The sequence below is a fragment of the Alosa alosa genome, chromosome 22 (assembly GCF_017589495.1).
Source record: "Alosa alosa isolate M-15738 ecotype Scorff River chromosome 22, AALO_Geno_1.1, whole genome shotgun sequence".
In the NCBI taxonomy this organism is placed as follows: Eukaryota; Metazoa; Chordata; class Actinopteri; order Clupeiformes; family Clupeidae; genus Alosa; species Alosa alosa.
This window is the reverse complement of record NC_063210.1, coordinates 1,119,803-1,145,844: the sequence shown is the minus strand read 5'-3', so window position 1 is coordinate 1,145,844 and position 26,042 is coordinate 1,119,803. Positions and strand designations below refer to the sequence as shown.

The window sequence follows — 26,042 nt, the reverse complement described above, 5'->3', positions numbered from 1 at the left end:
AGAGACCGAGGAAGGACCAACATTTCGCCGATAACTAGTAGCTTTACTGCAAACTGATTTGCACTCTTGTTAGAGAATGTTTAATGTCAAAATGCACCAACAGCATGTTACATAAAGATGATATTTTTCTAGTCCTCTCCATTAAGATCCAACTTGAACTTAGCCTACTGCATTTAATTAAGAACGCATCTAAGCATGCACGAGAGGGAGAGAAAACGAGTAGGTTCCAGCTGGCTTATATACTCTTTTGATCCCGTGAGGGAAATTTGGTCTCTGCATTTATCCCAATCCGTGAATAAGTGAAACACACTCAGCACACAGTGAACACACAGTGAGGTGAAGCACACACTAATCCCGGCGCAGTGAGCTGCCTGCATCAACAGCGGCGCTCGGGGAGCAGTGAGGGGTTAGGTGCCTTGCTCAAGGGCACTTCAGCCGAGCCTACTGGTCGGGTTCGAACCGGCAACCCTCCGGTTACAGGTCCGAAGTGCTAACCAGTAGACCACAGCTGCCTTAAATTCAAACATTGTTAAATATAAGAAACGTATAAAAGGAAATTGTGAAGGCAACAAATACGAGATTAGGAGATTGCGAATTTATCCGGTTCTCACTAGCCTACTGATTTGAAAAGTGGACAAGAATATGAAGAGTTGTCTTTGCCTTGGAACTGGTGGTGATGGTAATGGAACTGGTGAGTCTTGAAGTATTCAATAATTTATTTACATGAAGCACATGATATGCCGACTGAAACACATTCCACTCAGCTACTGTAGCTAGGTGGCTACTGGCTACCAGGCTCATAATTCACTTTTAATTGCAAACAGAAAATGTCAAGCAAGCATCATGTCATACATGCTTCTCTTTCCAAAGGAATGAAAGCTGTTTGTGCCAACTTAATATCATGCTTATAATTGTTAATATTGTGCTATACATGTGGCACAAACAATGTTTGAGTTTGTGGACTAGCCATAGGCTATATTTGAATGGAGCTGGTAAAAAAAGATCATTATGAGAACGTGTGGACAGTGGCACACAATGGGCTTAAAGTGACAGTGCACCATTTACAAATGAGATAAACAGCATCAAATGTGTAGTATTTCTTAAGAAATTAATACTTTAAAACAAAATTACTGTCATTATTATCTTTTAAATAATATAAAAGTGTTGACCTTGGCTTCCCTTATGAGTCGCCACTGGCAGACAGCCTAATAATAATATAATACCTATAATATATAATAATAATAATAATAATAATAATAATAGTTTGCAGGCAAATCTGTGGCATAGCGCAGTGAAATGCCATCAGTCAAATTATTACTCATCCTTACAGTGGGCTCCGCAATTTGGAAAAACAATATATATATTTGCAGCTGTGCTGAGTGTCATGTAGCTATCCGTTTTGTACAGATTACTCAGGTATGCACATGTGTATATTACACAGGTATGCGCATGCATATGTCGTAAAAGATTACAAGACAGAAACATTGAACATATTTTAATCTGTATTTATATAAAAAATACTGTGGATTACATGGAAGTGCTAAAATTATGATCGATAGTCATTATTAAGAAGAGTACCTGATGACTTGCTCAGGACTTGAAAAAGATTGGGACTTGGACTTGGACTCGACTTGGCTTTGATGTGACTTGACTTGGACTTGACTTGCCCTTCTCTGTATTTACTTGGGACTTGACTTGGACTTGACTGCTAAGACTTGGGACTTACTTGTGACTTGCCAAACAGTGACTTGGTCCCACCTCTGGTAATTACATTACTTTTGTAACGCATTACTCCCAACACCGTCCATCAACCTCGCTAATAAAGGCGGCGTTTTACAGAAATAGCCTGGCTTGAACTAGCGTAGACTTTCACTTGGGGCTGAAGTCGTTCCATTAACTCAAGTTAGTAGTGATGTAGTACTCGAGTCCGGTCTCGAGACCAATTTCTGCTTTCTCAGTCTCGTCTCGGACTCGTTCCTTCAAAGACTCGGTCTTGACTCGGTCTCGGACCACAGTGGGAGGAGAAGGACTCGTAATTTCAGACCGAATCCTCGAGAAATATAAAAAAACAGACAACACATAACAACAATAATAATAAAATGCAATGTTGACCGGCATTATTTGAAAATGACATCCCATGGTGCAATGCAAAGATACTGCCGTCAGAGCAGTTTTTTTATCTCTATGGCTCTGCTGCCGATGAGTGTCTGTAGGTCAGCATAGTCCATATTAAGACGTTAAGACTGCTCCTCTAAACAATTCCCAATCTAGCTTAGTCTGTAGGCCTAACTGTTGATTATTAACTGGGGTGGTATTAAATTATGAATATTAAAACTGAATTTTTTTTATGGTCTTGGTCTCGACTCGGTCTCGACTCCTCGTCCCCATCACTACAAGTTAGCGGCATCTTGGCCTCGTTTATTCAAGCGAAGTTTAGTTCAGCTTCATCTCTGCTCGTGCACGAGGTAGAAAAGTAGACCAAAACAGTAGATTGACGAAAAGACGATATATGTCGTAAAATTAAGACAATACTAGACGATTTCTGTTCGATAGGCAAGCGCCATCTACAGGATTTTCATTGAAAGTCATCAAATTTAACATCGAGAGAAAAAAATAGATTGCCTACAGAAATTGGAGAATAATGAAAGCATACATTTAAAACAGCAATGCTAATGGTTTGAAATCAATTGCAAGTTTTATAGGCTTCACTCTTGAACATATACAGTCTTGAACAAAACGAGTGAATAAATAAATGCTATAAACTTAAATACAACTCTGAGCTGCTCACGCTGGCTATCCTCACATACGCGTTGACGTCATATCCATGTACAGTACAGCCAAACAACAACAAACGTCGGATTATTTCCATCAGTCGGACATTCAAGTTGCCTTAGCTGCTTATGATAGCTATTCAGGAGTCCTTTCAGTAGCATAATGAGTGTCTCTACATGTAAACCGAAGCATTGAGAACCTTGTAAGTGTACAGGCAGTGAAACTTCCTTCTACTTCTCTCCGTAGTAGTGTTTCACATCCCAGAGTTTTCCCAAGGCGCCTGCCTGTATGTGAACCAGACGTGAAAGGTAATGTGTTTCTTTTTAATAAACTGCCTGTACACTTACAAGGTTCTCAATGCTTCAGCGTGAGCAGCTCAGAGCACACTTTTGCGTTTTCAACCCTTTAGACGGGAATGCGACAGTGGAGCGTCTTTAAGATTTCCACTCTGGAGGGTGTTTTCATTTTTTTGCGTTTTTAAGCCCCCAAAACGCTGTCGCCGTCTAAACGAAAGGCACATCTGATAAAATATTTTGTCGGTTTCACCCGGGAGCGTTGTCGTGTAAAGCCGGCCTTAATGTAATGCAAATGAGGACCATTGTGTTCCCCTACCATGGATTCAGGGAGAAAGTAGGCAAACTTTCTTGCATGATTTCTCAGCTTGTAGCTTTGAGATGTGTATACTTTAAATTGGCTACAACTTCTTCAAATGTTATCGGATTTCCATGTGTAAGACGTTGTTAGAAAGCTTAAAATCTACACTTTCAGAATCTGTGAATAACTCAAAACGCACTTGTGACCCTCAATTCCATGCCTGGTCACAATTGCTTTTGTGTACAGATCTTGGAGTCTAGGCTGCCTACAGGGACGTGGTTTCTTGATGGCCTGCTTATGGGGCAGACAGCTAGCGGATCATTAGGAAAGATTAGATGAATGTGATCATTTATGTTTGGGCCTTTTTTGGGCCTGAAATCGCTGATACAATCTTTAAACACACAATCTGACGGGTTTTACAGTAGAAGCCGAAACGAAATAACAGACCAGGCATTTATTTGAGACTGGCCTTTAACCCAAACCTGTAGCCACGCCAGGCGTTTAAAAGAGACAGGCGTCTATTTGGGACTCGGCTATTATTTGTATAAGTTTTATGATATACGATTTTCTAGGGGTGCCAATGTAACGGTGTTAATAAAGTGCTCCATATAGTTCATGTTAAATCCTGCATAAATGGGTCAAGACTTGTATTTTGCATTCTGTACAGTAGTTGCATTGTGGGTGTCCTGCAGCAGAAGGGAAGTTAACTGCTGCAGGTAAGCTGGGCAAAAGAGGGTCTAGTCCGGCAGCCATGGGGTCAGACCTGGTTTTGTCGGTTAAAGTTTTTTTTTTTGCAGAATCTTGTAGACCAGGGGTATCTCTTTAAGATTTAGGAGGGTGCCCAGTGATATCCCTTGGGCAATTTTGTATATTAACCCTTTCTTGTTTAATGTATTGAATACAAGGTGAGACACTACAGGTGAATAGGGTAAAAAAATTAACTAGCAGATCTCACTATGAAACTTCCCCAGTTGATTACTTACATTAATATGGAAAATGTATTACAAGTTATCTGTAATATAAAGTTTAAATATGCAAATTAAGCATAATCTAATTAAATATGTGCTGATTTGCATAAACTAAAAAAACTAAATCAGAACATTAGATGAAGCCAGGTTCAAAATTACTTTTTCATTGTGTTTACATATTAGATGAAAAGTCTTTTACACAGGAAATTTGTATTACAAGTTTTCTGTAATTTAATGTTTAAATATGAAAAAGCCCAATGTGCCAAAATCATGAAATGGATATACCTCTTGGGGTGGCTCTTTAACATTTAGGAGGGTGCCCAGTGATATCCCTTGGACAATGTCCTACATTAACCATTAAAGCCCTACAGTATGTGCCGAAATCATGAAGGAAAAAATAGGAAAAGCAAATAATTAACTCAAATAGAATGTACTAAAACACAGTTTGCAGTGTGATAGTTATTCAGACAATACATTCAAATTGGGAAAATGTAACCCTTTTCTATGTCAAGTAATGAATTTATAATTTCAGATATTGCCTGTAATAATTCTGAATATGCACACTTTTCCTAGTATTAGTTCTAATAATTGTCCAGTTCTGGCTCATCCTACCCTAAAACATGCAGAGAATATTGTGCAAGGCACCATTAACCTAGCAACTGCATCTGTTAGAGCTACAAGGATTTTCACTCTTGCAGCCACATCTGATCATCTCCAAAATGTAGTTTGGTGCAAGATTGACATTTTCTGGTAGACTGGTTGGGCTTAGTAACAAATCAATGAATCTTTCTTCAAATGGCAGTTGAATTTCTAACTGAAGTATTCCTTCGTTTCAGGCTCCAAATACTTCAATACTTAAAAATTAATATTCTCTTTTTGAATGACGAGTTTAGGCTCTGAGCATAGACTACTACTGCAATAAAGAATACAAATAAATAGAACAGGGCTCCTGGTCTCCTGGACTTCTACACACCCCTGTTTCCTGGAGTACTAGAGGGCAGCATTCTAGGTCCTTGAACTCTCAAAGATCTTCCTGTCAACATTTCTAACAAACGACGTTGCTACTTGAAACTGCGATTCATCCCTATTATTTCTAATCTTATACAAACAATAAGAATGATTGAGGCACAATGTCATATCTTGTAATTGGAAAACCTTTTCTCTAATATTAAATAATAAAGCCCCTCTAACTGGTGGGAGGCCTATTTCAGCCACCCAACATAGAGGTGTTCACAATCTAAAAGATATTTATAGATTATTATTTAACACCTTATTTGGTAATCCATGATGTTTTCCCTCCAAGGTCTGCGCCTTTTCTGTGGTGAATGTATTCAGCAGGACTTTCATCTCTTTCAATTCTTTGTCCTTGTCAAACAGTGCAGCCATTGCCTAAGAATACAGACCAGAGGATTTCAAACAATTAAAATATTGACATGAAAAAACGTATCATAATTTCCTGAATATTAACCGAGGTTTATACATAGATTTTGCAAAATTTCTTCAGCTGTGAGGTTAACACACAGGAGCGGGCTATACATGGAAATACATTTATTTTCTTTTTTTCATGTTTCTTTATGATTACAGCACAATCTGATTATGTTTCATTGGGCTATTACAGTAGGCACTGCAGTTAATATAGAGGTGCAGTTACATGTTTTTTTTTTTATTTGTACAAAACACTGTCCTGTGGTTTATACACAATGTGGCTAATACACAGGAAATTACTGTAATGACCAGTAGTTTTCTTACTTTTACTTGCCAATAGGTACAGTATCTAGCTCCAATTGTACAACTATGCTCCAACTGTCAATGTTATTGCATGCATATTGAACACCCTGCAGAGCAACATCCATTGTACAAAACATGCACACGGGCACACTATATAAGACACTGAATGCCATATTGAGGTCAAGATCTAATCAATATTTTTAAGACTGCAGGCCCGCTGCTTCTGGCATCAGTCACCATATTGTTGAGGTTAACGGTCAACTGAATAAAAAAAAAGTAAAAAAAAAAAAAAAGTAAGTATAAAAAGTATAGTAAACACTAATTACCACATGTCTGTATAAAAATACATGTATAATTCTCTACCTAAACATACATAACCTACAGTTACACAGCATATTATATTATATATAGGCTATGGCCTGAAGAAAGTGGAGTGTTAGAGACATATAGTTGTGTGCAAGATCTGCTCCAGTGAAATCTGTGTAAAAGATCTGAACAAATTGCCAGCCTTCGCTGGCCCTAGCAAAAAAGCTATTTAAAAGGGAAACTTGGCAGGATTTCCCCCCTTTGCTGGATAAATTGTGCATTATGCTATTTCAAACTGGGGAAAAAGGTAACAATAAATCACATGGATTTCTTTACAAGCTAGCAAAACGGTTAGCATAAGTTCGGCAGACAATGTGGATGTTATAAGGTAAGAAACACGATTTAAAACGAGTTTCTTGTTTCTCACTTCTCTTTCTGGGACGGTAGTCTCAATGTTTCAAGGATGGTTTTCTGCCTGGGGACGCTAGGGGCAGCGGGAAAAGTCACCATTTTCACCGGAACAGGTCATGTAACCATCCAAATGATTTCTAAACGGGTTTATTACGTTGAAATAGTTGCCAAGTTCCCCTTTAAGACTACGATCACGGTCACTCATCTAAAATCTTAAGTTGATTAAGAACATTTCTGTAAATTTGCAACCCTACTTCATATCTGTGACAGTGGTCGCGATGGAAAGATTTGCTGTCAGTGTCTTAAATACACTAGGCTAATGTTAGCGTTGCATTATGTTTGTCTTGCCTGTCTGTCATTAGGGGAAAACTAGCAGCTCAGCAAAGGAAAAGAACCCATAAACTGGCCGGATGCATGAATCAAGCGGGATTCACATTACACATGCAAACGACAGCGCTGCGCTATGAAACTCATTATTTTCAATTGCTTGAGGACGCAAGATCTGGTCTGCCGCTGCACCGAACAAAGCGCTGCGGGTCGGGCCGTATTACAACCTCGACTGCGCATTAATTTCTTTTATTACACGGCTCTTTATAATGCTGCAGAATGCTCCATTCACTTGAATGGGCCTTCCCAACGTTCGGTGGTCTGCAAATTCTCAATAACAGACCGTTGCTAAGTATAACAGACCGCTGTCAAGGAAAATGGGCTTTGTGCTTCTATTTCACGTCTTTCATACCACTATGCAAGGACTGGAACTTCATTCAAAAGTGAAAGCAGACGGTTGATCAGCTATGTTCTAAAGAATGTTTGATTCAAGTTCAGCGTGTGCTGTTGTCGAACTTTTTGTTTCTCACCAAAAGCCACGATGAAACGATAACAAATAGACTATAGCCTAGGCTATGTACTGTAGGCTAAAGAGTCATATCGTGGGGACTGGGGAGTTTATTGTTTCGTTTTGGCAAGTAGCCGTGTAATAAGCGGGATAATGTATAGAACGCCGGTCATTATTGGGAAAATAAGTCCCTTCAGGGCGGAACAAGACCCCTCCGCTTTTCCCAATAATGACCGGCGTTCTATACATTATCCCTTACTTAACAGACCACTGTGTCGTCCATTATCCCTTACATACGTTTTTATTGACATAGCATTATCCTGTCACAGTAAACCAACCAAAAGACACTATAGGAGAGGGCTAATAGAGGAATAGAAGAATGGCACATAGCTTTGAATCAGGTTGTCTAATCTTTGTGCATGTTAAGTCACCTCAATAAAACAGAGTGGCAAAATATGTGATGACAAACTGTTCTGGGCATGTTTGTGACCATCCAGATTCTGCCTTCCTCACCAAAATAAATCAATCTTGGTGTTAATGAGACAACACCAGGGGCATGCTAGGCCAGTCACACGGACAAAGGGGTTTGATTTGATTATTTGAGAATCTTGGAGTACTTATTAGCAGTAGCTTGTATCAGTATACTGTTTTTTATTCTATCTTATTTTTTTATAAACCAAAAATGAACCAAACTGTGACTTCAAAAGTGAAGTGTACACCCCTATCACCCCCCTTACACATCTACATTGCCCTCATAAATTATTGAGAAAGGGTTGACGTCACATATCCTCAAGTCTCATCAAAATAAAGCCGCCCGCCATTACTCATGGTACAGAGTAGGGGTGTGAATCTCTCATGTAAAAGACGATACGATTTGCATCTAGATACATGGGCACGATTCGATACAAGAAAAGATACATGTTCATAAAAAACAATTCAGTACGATTCGATGCGATGCGATGCGATTCGATGCAATTCGATGCAGTTCAAGAATGGAAAGCATTCTGAAAGATTTTTTATCATTTGCTCAAGGTGCACATTAATTTTATATTATCAGTTATCATGGTCATGGTTGTCAATTAGGCAAAAAAATGTGTGAATATGATTATCTAAACTGAGGTTTGTTTCATATACTGTATTGAAATGAAAAAAGAATAGTCTACATTTCAGTCAAACACAGCAGCCAAATACAACATTTTTTTCTAGACTTTATAGATTTTATAGTTATATCTGATTGTTTTTATGGAGCTGTAGCCTTGTTGAGGTAAGACAATACCGAAATAAAATAAAACAGTGCTTAAGACACTTGGCCTTTTCTCATATAGCCTACAAGAATAAAATAGGCCTACATATCAATGAACTCTCTGGGTTTATTTTGTTCCAACGGTAGACCTAATGCAGAAACCTATAATGCAACAAGTCTGAGTGAATATGAACAAAATAATTGGCTAATAATTTGTGCATCGTTTTAGCAAGGGCCAAACTATTATTTAACATTAAGGAAATCCCTTCATCAAACGTAAGGCTATACTCTACAGACTATCGTTGCTGTTTTGTGTTTAATTTCGCGCTGGATTTTGAAAAACAAAAGAGTAAAAACTGTAAAACAAACGACTGAGTGTGAGTTGTCACGTGCTTTAAGTTGCAGTAGATGTATGGGTAATGAGGTCATTTGACAACTTTGGGCAATGAATGTAGCCAAAAACGAACTGCATTACCCACAATTCCGTGCCACATATAGTTTCAAAACCGGACGTGGGATGAACGCGCTGCTTGGAACGTAATTGAGAGTCTGAGCAGGCAGAAAAGGTTGTGAACCGATTCGTAACAAGTAAATCGATATAACGACCAGTTCATTTCAGTTTTATTCCGATACTGGGCTTCACGTATCGATGTAGCCGTATCTTACACGTTAAAAACGGATACGATACAGATCGGTTAATCTTTACACCCCTAGTACAGAGTAAACAGTTCAGCGAAAGCGACAGCCTAAAGCCAGGTTCACATTGTACGCGGCATGCGCTCAAACGTCACCAAATGTATTGTGCATCCTCAGGATGTGGTCACAAGTCCGCGTACCAAGTTTGGTGTCGATACGAGAAAGTGTTGCTAATTATAGTGCCCCTAGTGGTAACAGTGTAACTGATGCCCCCACAACATAGCTTTGTAGACACTTCGCTACCCCCCCCCACACACACACACACACTTTTTACCCTTTAATAACATTCTCCTTTAATAAGGTTCCCAGGGCCCTTGACATAAAAACCGCCACACAATATCACAGACTCTCCACCATAATTATCATTAGGCATCGAGTTCTTTTTAATATAATCATTCTTCTATGTAAGCCAAATCCACCTAGGCCCCATCTTGCATCCGGCACCGCGGCACCGCAAAGCTTATTCTTATCTTAAACCGTCAGTAGTGGATTTTTTCTTACTTTTATTAAACCTTGCGCCCAGGGGTGTGTGTAACATAAGGTGTGGTCTGGCGCATGATCCAAAAATCGCTATCTTACACCCTCTAAACATCATTATGCCACTGAAGAAGAAAACCCTGGTCTATAGAGAAAGGCGCATATAAAGCACAGCTGAAGATCCTCTGTCACGAGATGTAAGCAGTAACTCCTGCAGGATAAATACCATTAGGATTTTTATTCAGTCATTCGAACATTATTGGGGTAAGTGTTACTTTTTTCAGGATATGTTTTCGATGGTAACCTTGTCAGTCAATAGTGAAAGTAATTAACTGTGTAGAACTGCTTTGTCGTTGACTATGAGACCACAGTGAAGTTAGTTTCATTTTGTTCAAATAATAGAGGAGTGCAGATGCGTGTAGGCTATACTCTGCTAAACAGGCATGGTTTAGTGGAATACCTGTTCAATACAGTCTCACGTGCAAGCAAATTCCTTCAAATGTGCCGCTGACTATCAAAATACCGTTGCGCTGTTTGAAGTTGTGCTGCTTGCTGTTAAAGGGAATGACAGATGTCATTATCATTGGTTTAAAGGATGTTTCACCCATGACTGATTAAGAAACATAAAAACAACCTTTTTGCACCAAGCGCCCAAAGTTTGATAATGAAAACTGGACAACCCACTAAATTTAATTAAAGGTAAACTATGCAGTATTGGCAATTTCCTTACTGTTTTCTGTTTTTGCTGGCTCTGTCATCACGAATGTCTGAGAAACTCCATCGCTACCTTTTTCTAGCCGGTGCCTGGCGTGTATGTGTATTTGAATGGAGTAAAGCAATTTGTTACACTCGTTATACTTCTTGACACTGAGGCCGTCGGCCCGCCGGCCCACAGTTGCAAGGGTGGTTTTTCCCGCTCACAGGCACTAGGGGGAAGCGAGACGGCCACCATTCAACCCGAAAAAAGTCATATAACCATCCCAATGACTCTGAAGCTGTTAAATGAAGGTAAATTAAGCTAAAAAACTTGCATATTAAAGGTGCGATTTGTAGGATTGTTACCGAACGTTCTGCAGGCCAAAATCAAAACACTGGTGAACGTTCTCAAGACTACCAGACGCGAGCCTCTTCTGGGTTGCCAGATGTAATTAAGACTTAGCTAACGTTAGTTGACCTGCAGCTGCTTTAACGTTTCTTCAACCATGACCCAGCTACACATTACGGAAACAGTGAAAACAAAAAATACCTCTCTAACCAACCTAACATATTTAGCTGAAGTTAGCGATGCAGATGAAGTTTAGCCTAGGCTACCTGTTGTGGAGAAATATGGCCAGCTCGTCAGACTTGATATTCTTCGTTTGATCTAAGACGCCACCATCTCAGGAAGCTCCTCCGATGTCCACTTAATTTGTTTCTTGTTTAAATTTTGGAAATTTGCCTGCCTCTCGAGGGCGTTCATGACTACAACTGACAGCTGTTGACAGTTGGCCTTTGCTAATTTGCCAACCCAAATAGGGAGGACGCGCGCTAGCCCATTATTAATACGCTTATTCTAGAATGAATCGTTCAAAACATACACGAAAATTCCAAGACATTCCTACCCGTAACTCATTTTTTTCATGGGTTTTACGGGTTAGAGTAATGTTGTCAAATAAGCCATTACTTCAATTCATCGTGTTTCCTTACTCTCTGACAACATATGGTGATCATTTTTGGAATGGTTACAGTTTATTTTCCATTATTTCCTACATACTGGACCTTTAAGCTAAAAAACCTGCATAGTGTGCCTTTAAACTATTCGCTAGTGACCATGCGTTTTAGACCGCTAAAATAGGGCCCAAAGACTGATTTATGTTCTTTCTGGATATAGATGCCATTCATAAGGTCAATGAGAAAGTCCACATTTTCATATCAGCCTAGGTGAGGTGGTGGATCAGTCTGGTTCTATTTAATATAAACCACGTCTCTTTCATAAGGCCGCTTGATTTCGAACTTGCACGCTTGTGGGTGTGACAGAAGCGGGAATGGGAGAATGTGCATTACTGAAAAGTGTGTAACCGGAAGCGCAAATAAAAGGACTTATGCGCGGATATGTGCTTGTTTGCTGCCTGTGCACAAGCCTTACAATAAATATATTTTGTCTTTCTATTGTAAATACAATAAAGGAGCTGCCATTTTTAGTTAGTAGAATATGCTAAACAAACAGCCCTGTCATGTGAGAGAGGCAGAAGAGTGATATGACACTGACTTGACTTAAGACATTTCTGTAATACACCTTTCCTATTTTGAGTTAGGATAAGAACACTGACTTAGAAGCGGCCGTTCTGTAATTACTTTTTTCATAAATCAGAGCCATGGTTACCATGGTTACCAAACAGATAAATTAGGATTTGCGAGTTAGGAAGTTTCTGTAAAATGGCCCTAGGTGTGCAAGATGACTGGTGACTGACGTGGGGATAAGAGGCTTGCTCTCCCCATGCTGGGCGTTTTTCATTCCTCTCAGCTTTAGGCTTTTGTTTTCCATTTTGCATGACGAACCCCTAGACACTGATTAACACTACACTTTTGTTTCACACTCCATTATACTTACCTTCTTAATATTCTTTATTATATTCTTTAATGAATGTACTTGTATACTTTGAAATCTGCATGTGCCTCCCCCTCTATGTTTCATGCTAGAGCCACGTGTTACAATTGTAAATAATAATTTTATGTGTTGTGCCATTTCATTTTTTCATATCAATTTCTACCAATATGTAAATGAAAAAGCTAAAAATTAACACAACCGGAAAACATGAATAATCCTGTTTATAAGTTTATAAGTGCTGTAATAATCATGCTTTGTTAATGCCATCTTTTTTTCAGTTTGACCTTTTTTGGGGAATATTCAAAGATTTGCAAGCATCTGTCATGAATGGGTGCCCAATATCTGACCCTTTATGCTTACTTACTTTGTCTCTGGAGAAGGTGAGACTTTCTACAAGCTCTTTGTCTCTGATGTAGTCCTCAGCCCGCACATCCTCACAACGCCTCTTCCAATCCAGCTCCAACTGCACCAACTTCTGTTCTAATGTCTGTTCATGCTTCAGCCCATTTGTTAACTGCTGCTTGTACCTATTGGAAAATCACATCAGAGAACAGAAAAGTTTGTCAAGGTTACTCATCATGTTTTACTAAAACATACTAAAGATGATGTTCAAGACCTGCGAATTGACCCTTCGCTAAGTCCCCCCGCCCTAGTTACTGTTGCTAAGTCCGTTAGCTATCTACAAATCTAACGTTAGCTATCTACAAGTCTCCTATACAAAGGATAAGCATATCAGGGACGCGTCAAACAATGTGTGGCATAACTTCGTAACTTCATAATGCATGCTTAGTATCCAAATGTCTAGTTAATACAGCTTATAGACAGGGCAAAACCCAGAACGATCTAATTATACTGATGATACTATACCAAATTTTTCTCAATTGATTCTACAGTAATTTTTCGCGTAGAATCCATTTCTGCTTGGGACATTTTTATATCACGCATAGTTAATGAGATAATTTGCATATTTGAATACATTAGCGAATAATGCATAATAAAGAAATGTATTGATAATATGGCTGTAAGTAGGTAAGTTAATGACTTAGGCTCAGTTAATGATTTAGGCTCAAATAATATTCAAATTGTGTCAAATATAACAAATGATCATACAAAAATATGTTTTTAGATGGGATATTGCAGTTACAATATGCAAATTAGGACATTTTTTACCTTTTTCATTCATGTGCAACTTTACCTTTACAATAACATCATGCCAAAGCAATTATGGATGTTTTTACTTAATTAGTGTAAATATACATGTAACCCAGGCCTTATTGCCTGGGCACAACATGTAGTAAATAGCTTTACTTACTAAAAATAATACATATATTAAAAGTAATTAATATATTATTGTATTTTGATATAGTATGGTTAATAATATTTATTGTTGCCAAAATAGGTTAAGAGGTCAAGTCTGTTCTTTGATTTGCTCCGTTTGGCCGTTTATGCATTTATGTAGCTCCTGCCCCTTTAAAGTGGAAATGAAGCAGTGAGAACTGTGACCATTTTTGGTTGCTTTTTCATTTTTGAAGATACATGGATTTTCATTAAACCCGATTTTCAAGTAGTTTCACTGGAAAATGACATGTCAATAACGACTTTCGCCACTAGGGCGCGGCCATGTTTTAAAAATGCAGGCGCTACGTCATCAGAATGGTTAGCGTTTGTTCGTGGATGTTTTATCCATTAGCGGACGTTCACTTTTATTTCAACGCAAATTATGTTGATGTTTGTTTTTGTGTTTGTACAAGAACAAGGGCCGCTGTAATGTAGCCTGTAGGCCTATCAGAGACAGTGCGTAATTAGATTTAACTTCAGTTGCAATAATGTGTTTGGATTTTCTCGCACAATTTGTGGATTACCGCGACCTGAAAATGCAGTTGCATCGTTGATGAATTGGTGAATAAACTCGGGGGAGCGAACTTCTCATGTGTGAGTAAGATGTTTCTTTTTGTGATTGAGTAGTATCGATGATTGCATTTGTTTCGCTCAAGTAGTAGTGGAAACTATTTGCACAGACTTGCGAACCTGGTGAGAACCTGTTGTGGGTACGCTAGCCTACGTCTGACTTGTGTAGGATACTCTGTAGTAGCCTAGGTCTGTGATTGTGACAGGCATGGTTTTGTGGGTAGACATTGTTTATGGACTGTAGGCTAGGGGTCTGAGTTTTTATTTGTTTATGTAAGCTGACAAAATAACAAGCTGTTCACTTTAAGTAAATAAATGCACGGATGTGCCGCTTGTAGCAACCATAGATTTTAGGGTTCATGCTATGCTAGTTACAGTATGTGTTTGTTATGTTATGCTAGTACTGTATCGCAGCTTCTACCATGATAATACATTGCAGAACAACTGAGTATAGGTGTAAAAATTAGTGTAATCTCAGGTGATCAGTGTAGTCCCCTAGCCTACCCCCTCCGCACAACCTATCAAGAGTGTGTTAGTTGGTTAACTGCTGTTTTTTGGGCGTTCCAGTGTTTCGGCTCGGATGTCCCTCAGCGACCGCATTGCGACCTCCAACGTCTCGCTTTAATGATGGCATTTGGCACGTAGGATTGGACATGATATATCTTATTTTGGATGAGATGTCCCAGGTTCATTTCCTAGCAGCAGACACTCTCCATGTGTGCCCTGTCAGTGAACATAGGGACACAACCCCCAAATAAGCACCACCGATGGTTTTCTGTGCGCTCAGATACACCTCTCTCTCGATCATCTATTTTTCCTCCATAGTAAGGCTCTGTGGGGGGCACTAAAACTCCCACTGCTCTTACTGGCTCAAAAGCATAGGCAATTGGATGCCTGTCCTCATTGGTGGGTCTATCCCATTCGTCCATATCCATTTTGTTGGGGCAGTAAGCTAACTGTGAGGCTATGACAGCCGCTGTGTAAACAGCATAGAATGTTGTACCAACCATTCTTGTGACGTCATCATTTTCTGAAAACAAAGATGGCGGCGCACAGCTGAAATTAATGCAACTTGTTTGTGCTTTATTCTGAATAACGGGTCATATTTCTGACTTTATTTGTATTCATGGTATATTTAAATATTTAACTAGTGCTATAGACATCTGTTTTATTTGACTGCTTGATTTCCACTTTAAGGTTTAAGGGCAGCAGAGGTTACCATAGTAATTAAAGTCAGTTTTTGTTGCTGCACGCACTGTGTGCTGTTTGGCGATTGGTCTTTTCATGTAACTGTTAATAGTGTAATGTTTTGATTGGCTCAGGGGCGGGTCAAAAGGAAAAAAAGGGTTCTGTCAAAAAGTTTAGAGGAGAATTGTTTCGGAGTTTATTTCTGATTGCAGAGATTGGTAGAGGGCAATTCAAATAACCTTAAGTACCTTTCTGACGGACTGGGAAAGAGAGTTTGTTTATTACCGTTGATTTATTGATATATTATAATTATTATTAGTATTATAGTTAACGGTGGTTATTAGTGACAGCTTGGACGCTGGGACTCAACATAGCTTAGGCTCACAAAGCCTGAAAGCTAGCGGCTGGTTTTCCAACCTTGAAAAAAGAAGGACATTCACATTCGTAGCTGAACGGTTCAGTGGAAGAGAGTATTGCGACGTACACCACGCACCCCGGAGGATTTCACATCGACCCTGCTTAACGGGACTGCGAGTGGACTGTACATTAGCTGGTGAGCTAACCTCTCTTTTGCTTAGCTACCTCATGACGTTGCCTATGAGGTGAAGGGGCTATCAGCCACGCCGTTCACGAGCCTCAACCAGGCCTGCATCACTGTAACGTTATTGTCCGTGCGATACAATCCACCCACGTTTATTCAGCTTTTGAATGAGATACTTGCAGAAGAGGGGTACGAAACATCACGCCAACAGCTTAAGTCCAACCTGAAGCCTGTTCGTGTGAGAAGTGCTGTAGCGCATGCTGACAGTGATATGCAAGCACTCAGGAATGAGATAGCAGCAGTCAAACTTCAGACATCGGAACACAGAACTGTGCAACCCATACATTCAGCAGTTGGCCAAGAATTTCCCTCCACTGATGATGAATGTGAGAGTGGAGATGTGAATGCTCTGAAGAAAGAGGTGAGAAAGTTAAGAAAGCAGCTCAAAGTTATAACTGTCCGTCCAGCCACAGAGAGGCCAGCCTGCCAGCCGACTTCCTCCATCTCCCATCAGCGTAGTGCATACCCCCAGACACGGTCTAGTGACTTCTTTTGCTACAGATGTGGTGAGGATGGGCATGTTGCCACAAAGTGCAGAACTCCTGAAGACCCACAGAAAGTTGTCCAGAAATTCATTGACGCACAGCGGAAAAACAGACAGAGGAGGATGAAGTGGTCCAGCTGGTAATGACTCCTCTGATATCCGGGTAAGAAGAGGGGCAGTGAGAACTCAACCTGGGTGTCTGCCTGAAGGGCTTGTAGGGCCACCATCCACAGCTCAGGTTAAAGTGGAGGGGAAGAGATGCACAGCCCTCCTCGACAGTGGATCACAAGTGACCATCATTTTTGACAGCTGATACACCAAGCACCTGGCCCATGTCCCCCTTCAACCTGTCAGTGGGCTAGCCATATGGGGGCTGACAAGAGTCTGACAAGCTCACCTGTTCTTGCTTTTGCCGACCCCACCAAGTCCTATGTTTTACACATAGATGCCAGTCTGCATGGTTTAGGGGCTGTGTTAAATCAACACAGTATCCTGAGGGTCTACGACCAGTTGCTTTTGCCAGTCCCACTGAGAAGAACTACCCAGTACATCAGCTCGAGTTCCTGGCATTGAAGTGGGCGGTAGTTGACAAGTTTTACGACTATCTGTATGGTGTGAACTTCACCATCAGGACAGATAACAACCCTCTGACTTATGTCCTGACCACTGCAAAACTTAATGGCACAGGTCATCGTTGGGTCGCTGCTCTGGCTTCCTACAGTTTCACCATACAGTATAGGCCAGGGTGCAGTAATATTGATGCAGACTCACTATCCCGGAATGTGTTCGGCGGGAACAGCAGTCAGTGGCAAGACATCCCCTCTGAAAGCATCCAGGCTCTTTGCAAGCAAGTTGAGGATGGGGAAAGTGCGGCCCTTCCTATGTGTGCAGAGGTTCTTGGTGTCCCACCTGACGCAATTCCAGACTGTTATGCTTTTCCGGTCCATCTTGATGTCAGACACCTGGAACAGTTGAGCAACTCTGAGCTTTGCAAAGCCCAAGATACTGACCCAGTCATAGCTCCAGTGAAACAGTCTGTGGAAAGTGGATGTGCACCTAATAATACCCAGTACTCTCCCTTGAGCCTGATTCACGGGGGTTTGCCAACATACTCGTGGTGACCGACCATTTCACCCGATATGCTCAGGCATTCCCCACCCATGACCAGAAGGCTGCAACTGTTGCAAAGGTCCTGTGTGAGTACTTTGTGCACTATGGGTTACCTGGTCGAATCCACTCAGATCAGGGGCGGGATTTTGAGTCCAAGTTGATCCATGACCTTCTGAAGACGCTGGGGGTCAGGAAGTCTCGCACAACGCCCCATCATCCTCAGGGAGACCCCGCAACCAGAGAGATTTAATAGGACCCTTCTCTCCATGCTGGGTACATTGGATCCAAAGCAGAAGCATAGGTGGAGTCAGCAGATCAGTCAGTTGGTGCATGCCTACAACTGCACCAGGAATGACGCCACTGGATTTTCCCCCTACCTGTTGATGTTCGGCTGTGAAGCTCGTCTGCCTGTTGATATGTGTTTCCAAGTGTCTCCTGAGAAAGGTGGAAGTGTCAGTCATCAGCACTATGTTAAGAAGCTGAAGACAGATCTACACAGGGCATACCAACTCGCTACAGAAGCTGCTGGGAAAAGTCATGAGCGGAACAGAAGAGCGCATGACAAACTAGTCAAGGAACAGGTCCTGGGGACAGGAGACCGTGTCCTACTCAGAAACTTCGGGGTCACTGGAAAGCACAAGCTTCAAGACAAGTGGAAGTCAATGCCATATGTTGTTATCGGGCAGATGGATAATCTGCCAGTGTACCAGGTGAAGCCAGAGAGAGGGATGGGAGCGATCAAGATGATCCACCGGAACCATCTATTGCCCATAGGATATCTGGTGAGGTTGCCTGGAGATGACAGTGAGTCTGATGTACCCCAGAGGCGAGTGACCAGATCCCAAAGGTTTCGTCAGTAAGCAGTTTGATTCCACAGCTCTGGTTGAGGTTGCTGCTACAAGCTCCTCTGAGTCTGAAGATATCCACCTTGGATTCCGACCATCCTCAGCATCTGGGAGAAGAAGGAACCTGGAAAGAGAGAGACCTTTGATCCACTTACCTGCAGCTGAACGATGTGATGTTGCTGATCCGGGTGACATGCCAGTCATAGAGGTCTTGTCCAGCCTGGATCCTGCTGCAGAGATGGCTCTTGAAGGGGAGAAGACTCCAGAGACAGTGAGGCTGATGTTCAGAGAAGCCCAGTGGCTGAGAGACCCCGAAGAGAGCGTAGACCTGTGACGAGATTTGGCTATGATGCTCCAGGATATCCTTGTGATAGAACACTGAACATCTTGAGCAGAAGAGTGCTTGCTGGCTATGGGGCCTACGAAGACCTGGCAAGATGTGGAAGCCACACCTTTTGGTGTCACCCTTTGGCACTGTGCTCTGGTTGTGCTAGATTCAAATAGTGTCCATGGGGTTTATATCTTAGCATTATATTCAGTGCCCTTAGCACTAAATTCTTACTTTAGTTTGATGGGGACATCAAAAACTTTTAGAAGGGGGAGAGTGTAACCCATGCCTTATTGCCTGGGCACAACATGTAGTAAATAACTTTACTTACTAAAAATAATAAATATATTAAAAGTAATTAATATATTATTGTATTTTGATATAGTATAGTTAATAATATTTATTGTTGCCAAAATAGGTTAAGAGGTCAAGTCTGTTCTTTGATTTGTTCCGTTTGGCCGTTTATGCATTTATGTAGCTCCTGCCCCTTTAAGGTTTAAGGGCAGCAGAGGTTACCATGGTAATTAAAGTAAGTTTTTGTTTTGTTGCTGCACGCACTGTGTGCTGTTTGGCAATTGGTCTTTTCATGTGACTGTTAATAGTGTAATGTTTTGATTGGCTCAGGGGCGGGTCAAAAGGAAAAAAAGGGTTCTGTCAAAAAGTTTAGAGGAGAATTGTTTATTTCTGATTGCAGAGATTGGTAGAGGGCTAACATTCAAATAACCTTAAGTATCTTTCTGACGGACTGGGAAAGAGAGTTTGTTTATTACCGTTGATTTATTGATATATTATAATTATTATTAGTATTATAGTTAATGGTGGTTATTAGTGACAGCTTGGACGCTGGGACTCAACATAGCTTAGGCTCACAATTAGCCTGAAAGCTAGCGGCTGGTTTTCCATTGAAAAAAGAAGGACATTCACATTCGTAGCTGAACGGTTCAGTGGAAGAGAGTATTGCGACGTACACCACGCACCCCGCAGGATTTCACATCGACCCTGCTTAACGGACTGCGAGTGGACTGTCCATTAGCTGGTGAGCTAACCTCTCTTTTGCTTAGCTACCTCATGACGTTGCCTATGAGGTGAAGGGGCTATCAGCCACACAGTTCACGAGCCTCAACCAGGCCTGCATCACTGTAACGTTATTGTCCGTGTGTGAGTGTGTGTGTGTGGGCCCACTATTAAGGTTTATGTTGCGAGTTGTGTTTTGTTACTGTTGAACTGTTATCGATAGGCTATGATGGTGTAAACGGTCATTTAAAATAGTCTACTTTCATTCTGTAAATACTGTGATTATAGGGCTGCAGCTATCGATTCTTTTTGTAATCGATTAATCTAGCACTTTATCGATCGATTAATCGGATATTTTTTTTTGCATTTTTAAACAACCAAAACAAATAATGCATAACGAAAATGACATGGCTGTAAAATGATCAAGCATTTGGCACAGAGGTATTTATTCTAACTCCAACATCAGGCTACAAAACTAAGCCCATTTATTGCAATTAACCCATTTAGTGTTTATAAGTGCCAGTGCCAACAATTAAATACTGTTCAAAATGCTCTCTGTAAAATTGCAGCCTCTTGTGCATGACTTAGTATGGACAGCTTTGTTCGCCCAGCTATGTTGTGAAGTGCTCGGAAGGAGAAGAGGGAAAGCAATTTAATGTATTAATATGCACAACAAGTTTCATGCTGTAATCTAGACCTGACATCAAAGTAAATATCTGTTTTATATAGATTTCTACACCTGCAGCATTTACCATTAGGCTACTAACAAATAATTTTACTATTAGGCTACTAAAAAATAATTTCTGGGGTGAGCCTATTTGCTATGGTAACCTAGCAACCTGTGTGTGTGTATGTGTGCACGCGTGCGGTGCGTGAGGGAAGATGAGGGTGCATGCATGTGTGTATAAGGGGTTCTTTTTTAGGCATACTGTCTTGCAATTGAACGTGAATAAGTTTACTACTTAAAAGCATCAAAGCTAAACATTATATCACGACATCACTACAAATACAGTATGTAATTAAAATCAGCCAACATCAATGTAGGCTATAGGCTACGTAGATGATAGATAGGCTAGATAGATTGATAGATGGCCTACTTTATTGACGCTTGGTGAAACAGCATGGAGTGGATGTTTTCGGTTTAGATGCTTGTTCTTTTCCTTTTTGAGTATGTAATGATCCCAAAACTTTACTTGAAAACTTTAGACATTCTCTGCCATTTATGGACATCTTGACTCCGCCATCGCGCCAGCTAAATTCAGAATGTATCACGATTCACGCGCTAGTGGTGTGCTTCCTGAACAACGGTCCATGTGGAACAATCAGATCCCCTTTGGCATTATAGTGCGGCGTCATAGGAATTTAACGAGGCTTCGAGGCAGGGTTTTTGCCTCGAGTAATTTTTGTAATCGAGTTATTCGAGTAACTCGATGAATCGTTTCAGCCCTGTGATTATCATCTGCATCTTCATCCACTTACATTTTTAAAAGTAAATTATCAACCTTTTTCCTTATAGTTTTTACCGTGGTCTGGTCTGTATATTTAACTAGTTAAGTAGGATATCGAACCCTGTGACACCCCATTAGGCCGATCTCTGTCCCCCTCATTCCCTAAACTGGCGCCTGAGGGTTGGGGTGCTACTGTCAGGGTTGCAGTATGGAGAGCTGGACCGAGGCGCAGGGCAAGTCGAGAACGAGGCACACTTAAACTTAAAAACAGGAATCTTTAATGCGACTGCACACTACAACCACGAAACAACATCAATGACCGACAGGGGACTGAGGGGAGACAGAGGGTTTAAATACACAGGGGTTAAACAAGGCTAACAAGGCACAAGTGGACAAGAAACAAGAGACAGGTGAACACAGGGCTGGAAATCATAATTAAACTAGCAGACTAATAATGAGGAACAGGTGAGGGGCGGAGACACAGGGAACTGAGACATGGCAAGACAAACAAAGGAGCACATGGCTGACAGGAACTAAAACACAGGGACAGGAAGTAAACACAGGAGCACATGGCACAGGAGGTAAACAAAGGAGGGACAGGGAACACAGGATCGTTACAGCTACATACACTCTGTGCATTAACATGTAACAATGATATGTGTGAAAAAGATTATCCTTATAGGACAATAAAGACTCGATACTATACTATTATTTTGTGAGCGCTAATTTGCTTATGAGTATCATTTTATTGACTAATTTGCATACGAGAATGGGCCTGTGAAGAAATATTCTTCTCGTTTTTATGCTGTGTTGTAACTGATCTTAGTAGTAATAGTAAATAGCATATAGAAATAGTATACAGTAATAGTAAATATCCATATTTTTTAGCTAGTTTGCTAGTTTGCATATTTTTACTAATTAGCAGAAATAAAGGGTATGGATTGTCACACTTATGTTTGGGTGAGAATTTATGATTAGTTAATGAATATTCTATTACTTACAGGTGTAAAGTTATCTGCAGTGTAAATCATGTCATGTATATGTTAGTAAATTTACATAAATAATGCAAATATAACAAAAATGCCAATACAGAATCAAAGCAAGCACATGTGTTAATTTTCTGTTTAATAACATTACAGCTACTTCATTTCACACAAATTCCCCAAATCTGTATTTGTTCATGTTATAAACAAATGGCTATAAAAAAGAATACAATATAAACAAGCTAAGACAGCAAGAATGATAGTACATAGAACTATGTACAGTGGGCGTTGCTTTCGAATGGCCACTTCAGTCGCGCATTACGCGGCGTGAAGCTGTGTGAAGCTTTAGTACCACTTTCAGCCACTGTGTGTCAGCCTGCCTGCCGCCCCTTTTGAAAAAGCAGGAGGCTACCGTTAAACATAATTGTTGCCGAGAGGAATCCCAGCCTACTAATTCAATAACAAAATAAATCATGCATAATTAAACATTACCTCGATTTAGGCTACTTGGGTATGGCTTATGGCTTGACTACACGGTGGTAACGAAAATCGAAATCTGCTTTTGATAGCCTACAGGTGCCGCTCCACAAAACGAAAAAATATCTTAATTTGCTGTCTACATTATTGTCAGTGTTGGGGGTAACGCAACTACGCAAATCAAAACAGTGTCTTGTGTTATAATTGAGCCAGTAGAGAAATAACAGTTCAGAATTAATCTGTAGCCTTGGGTAGGCTTCTGCAGAAAGCAATGTTGTTGGCGATTTAATACTATCTGGCGACGTTTTAACAGGCTACGCAATAGAGGCTTAGACAACTATAACCCACCTTTTGGTTTCGTAAATTAATTTGCCCTACTTCTTGACTGCAATGTAGTCAACTGACTGCTTGACATGTCATTTTTATTTTTCTGTACAATAAACAAATACATCTGCTTTATGCCGCAGAATTACATTCATATTTGGCTGACTTCTGCAGACACGCAAAAAAACACTGCCACTTCCCTCCCCATATTCCACTGATCACACATCAGACATCAGGGGTGCGTTTCCCAAAAGCTAACTACGCTTAACTCAGATTCGAACTCTTGGACAGGGAACTGATAACTGCTGCGTAATGGCGGCTGTCATCAGCCGGCCTTAACGCACTGCGCCACAGAATTGACTGTGGTGGGTGAATAGGGGATAAATAACAATAGAGTACACAACTGTTTCACCAGCACATTTAAATGACCCGTGTTAAACGTTAATTCAAAGCGGTGGTGAATTTACAAGGTCAGTCTATATGAACCAATGAATTAACTTGATGACCCTGAGAAAAACAGATTTCACGGATTAAACTAAGGTAGTCCATCATTACAGTGGGCAGTGCTTCGACTTGGCCAGCTTCACTCGCGGTCCGCGCGTGGAATCACGCGGTATCACACGACTTTAATTTGTATTTTTCCAGTGAGAAGCTGCAACAACCCAAACAACCGGTAGATGGCTCAAGTGAGCAGGGTGTCTCATAAAAAGAAATGGAGCCTGGAAAACCCTACACAGACTTCACTACAGACTTTAGCAGACTGGTTTAGAAATAATTTAATAGCTAGAAATATGCCTGCCCTGCCCTAATAAAGAAATATTTGGTTAACTGCGAGTGAATCCTGTTTGCAGCCGTAGAAAAAATGCAGGACAAATTAAAACGCAGGACAAATTAAACATTCTGGTTTTCTCCGAGTGCAACGATGTTAAACAGACATCATTTGGACAAAATATAGAGCATATTAACCTCCGTTGCTCAGCCAAATGCCTTCCTGTTACGTCCTGTTATCACAGAGTTACAGGCGATAAACAATTTTTGATGGAAGTTTACTTCATTAGCTGTTTATTTTTTTTTTATTATTATTAAAGAGTGTTTTTCATTTAAAGGTTTGACTTTGTGCTTATTCAGTAGAGCATTTAGTGCTCTCCCCAATCCCAGATGTTCACATTGCATGTTTGTTTGTAATGGATGCAACCGCGAGATAGGCTATGCGTTTGACGGCAATGAGTTGTTAACAGACATGAACCAAGACATATAGCCCAGCAGCAATCTAGGGACTGTTCGTTATTTATTGAAGGGGCCACCGGAGGAATTTTGAGTGCTTCAGTTGCAAGTTGCATGACCCTCTCTTGCCTGCTAGAAATTGTTCAATGACCCTCCGAAAGAATTGTTAAAAAAGACATGACCCTCCCCTGCCAATTGTCGCCGTCTTCCGCCCGCGCCACAGCCACACACTGTGATAACGTTCTTAAATCAATTTTTCCCGTGAGCTTGCATGCTACCAGTCCTTCCTTTTCAAATGGGTTGCGCCTGTTTGCACAATTTCACAAATAATCATATGTGATTAATAATATGACAAATAATCCCTGTGCATGGGGACCGAAACAATGCATGCCAACTTTTTCCGTGTTTATCACGTATTTTAACTTTCCCCCGCTGTCTTGCCATTTTAAATGTTTTCCCGTGGAATATCCCATATTTTAATACTCTCATAACAGCCCTGCCATCGGGCCTGTCTCTGTGTTGCCCTGTTGCTACCCCTTGCCCTTCCAACGAAACAGATGTCTTCAAATCATCGTTTTCCTTGCTTGAAGGCTTAACTTAGAGTGATGTTAACCTATTTAAGTTTAACGGCGTGATTGTCGTGAGAGCACGATTCATTGGCGCTTGCATGTTCGGCCTTATGTCTACGTGCGCACCTGAGGCTACTCAGCTACAAGAGAAAGAATTTCCCATTTGTATGTTCATTGCAAGTTGGCCTACCATAACTTACCAACTCTGCACTGTAGACCCTAACTGGCTATTTATATTTTTCTGTGAAATAAGCAAATGTATTTGTTCAACTTTATGAAGCAGAATTACACATAGGCTACTTGGAACATAATACATTTAACAAAGGACAGATGTATGTTGCTAGTGACAAAATATTAACTTTCAGTGTTTTACGATGTCTGTCATGGGGAAGTGCTTTTCCCCATGCATTTATTCTAGGTTACTGTCAGTGATTGACGCGAGAGAAGCGGGGTCTGTGTTGTGTTGTGTTGCGTTGCGTTAATTTATTTTCATTGGGCATACCGTGCCGTCCACAGCTCTTCAGTTCTGACAAAGCCAAAATTACTCCTTTTGAAACAATGAGTGCAGGAAGCGCGTTTGTTATATTGCTTGACGGGGGGATCCCAAGCAGCTTTCAGCCATAAGGCTACTTTGAGAACATTTCAATTCACCCGACACTAATATTCAAAATGTTGAAAACTATTTCGGCATAGCCTATAAAGCAGTTTAATTAAATGGAATGTTAGTTGTAAACAAACGAGCTACTTGGTGAGGCTTGGCCTCACAGATGCGCTCGTGCCTTAGATGGCAGGAAAAATCTTCACGATAGGCCTATTAACTAACCACCCAATTCACGTTGGCTGGGGGGAAGGGGGGGCATCAGACATTTGTGCCCAGTTAATCCAGCCCTGCCCCCAACAAATCCCACCTTCCCACCTCTGA

At 40.7% G+C, this 26,042-nt stretch overlaps 1 protein-coding gene across 8 annotated transcripts in view; it reads right to left on the bottom strand.

The window, feature by feature from the left end:
• The window catches only part of ccdc57 (coiled-coil domain containing 57), a 120,905-nt gene that overhangs the window by 58,737 nt on the left and 36,126 nt on the right, over positions 1–26,042 (bottom strand). For all 8 annotated transcript variants that reach the window (XM_048233079.1, XM_048233084.1, XM_048233080.1 and 5 more), the window contains 2 exons: positions 12,982–13,144; positions 5,604–5,723 (listed from right to left, as the gene is read on the bottom strand). In XM_048233079.1, coding sequence (XP_048089036.1) covers positions 5,604–5,723; positions 12,982–13,144 — 283 coding nt within the window. The remainder of the gene's footprint in view (positions 1–5,603; positions 5,724–12,981; positions 13,145–26,042) is intronic.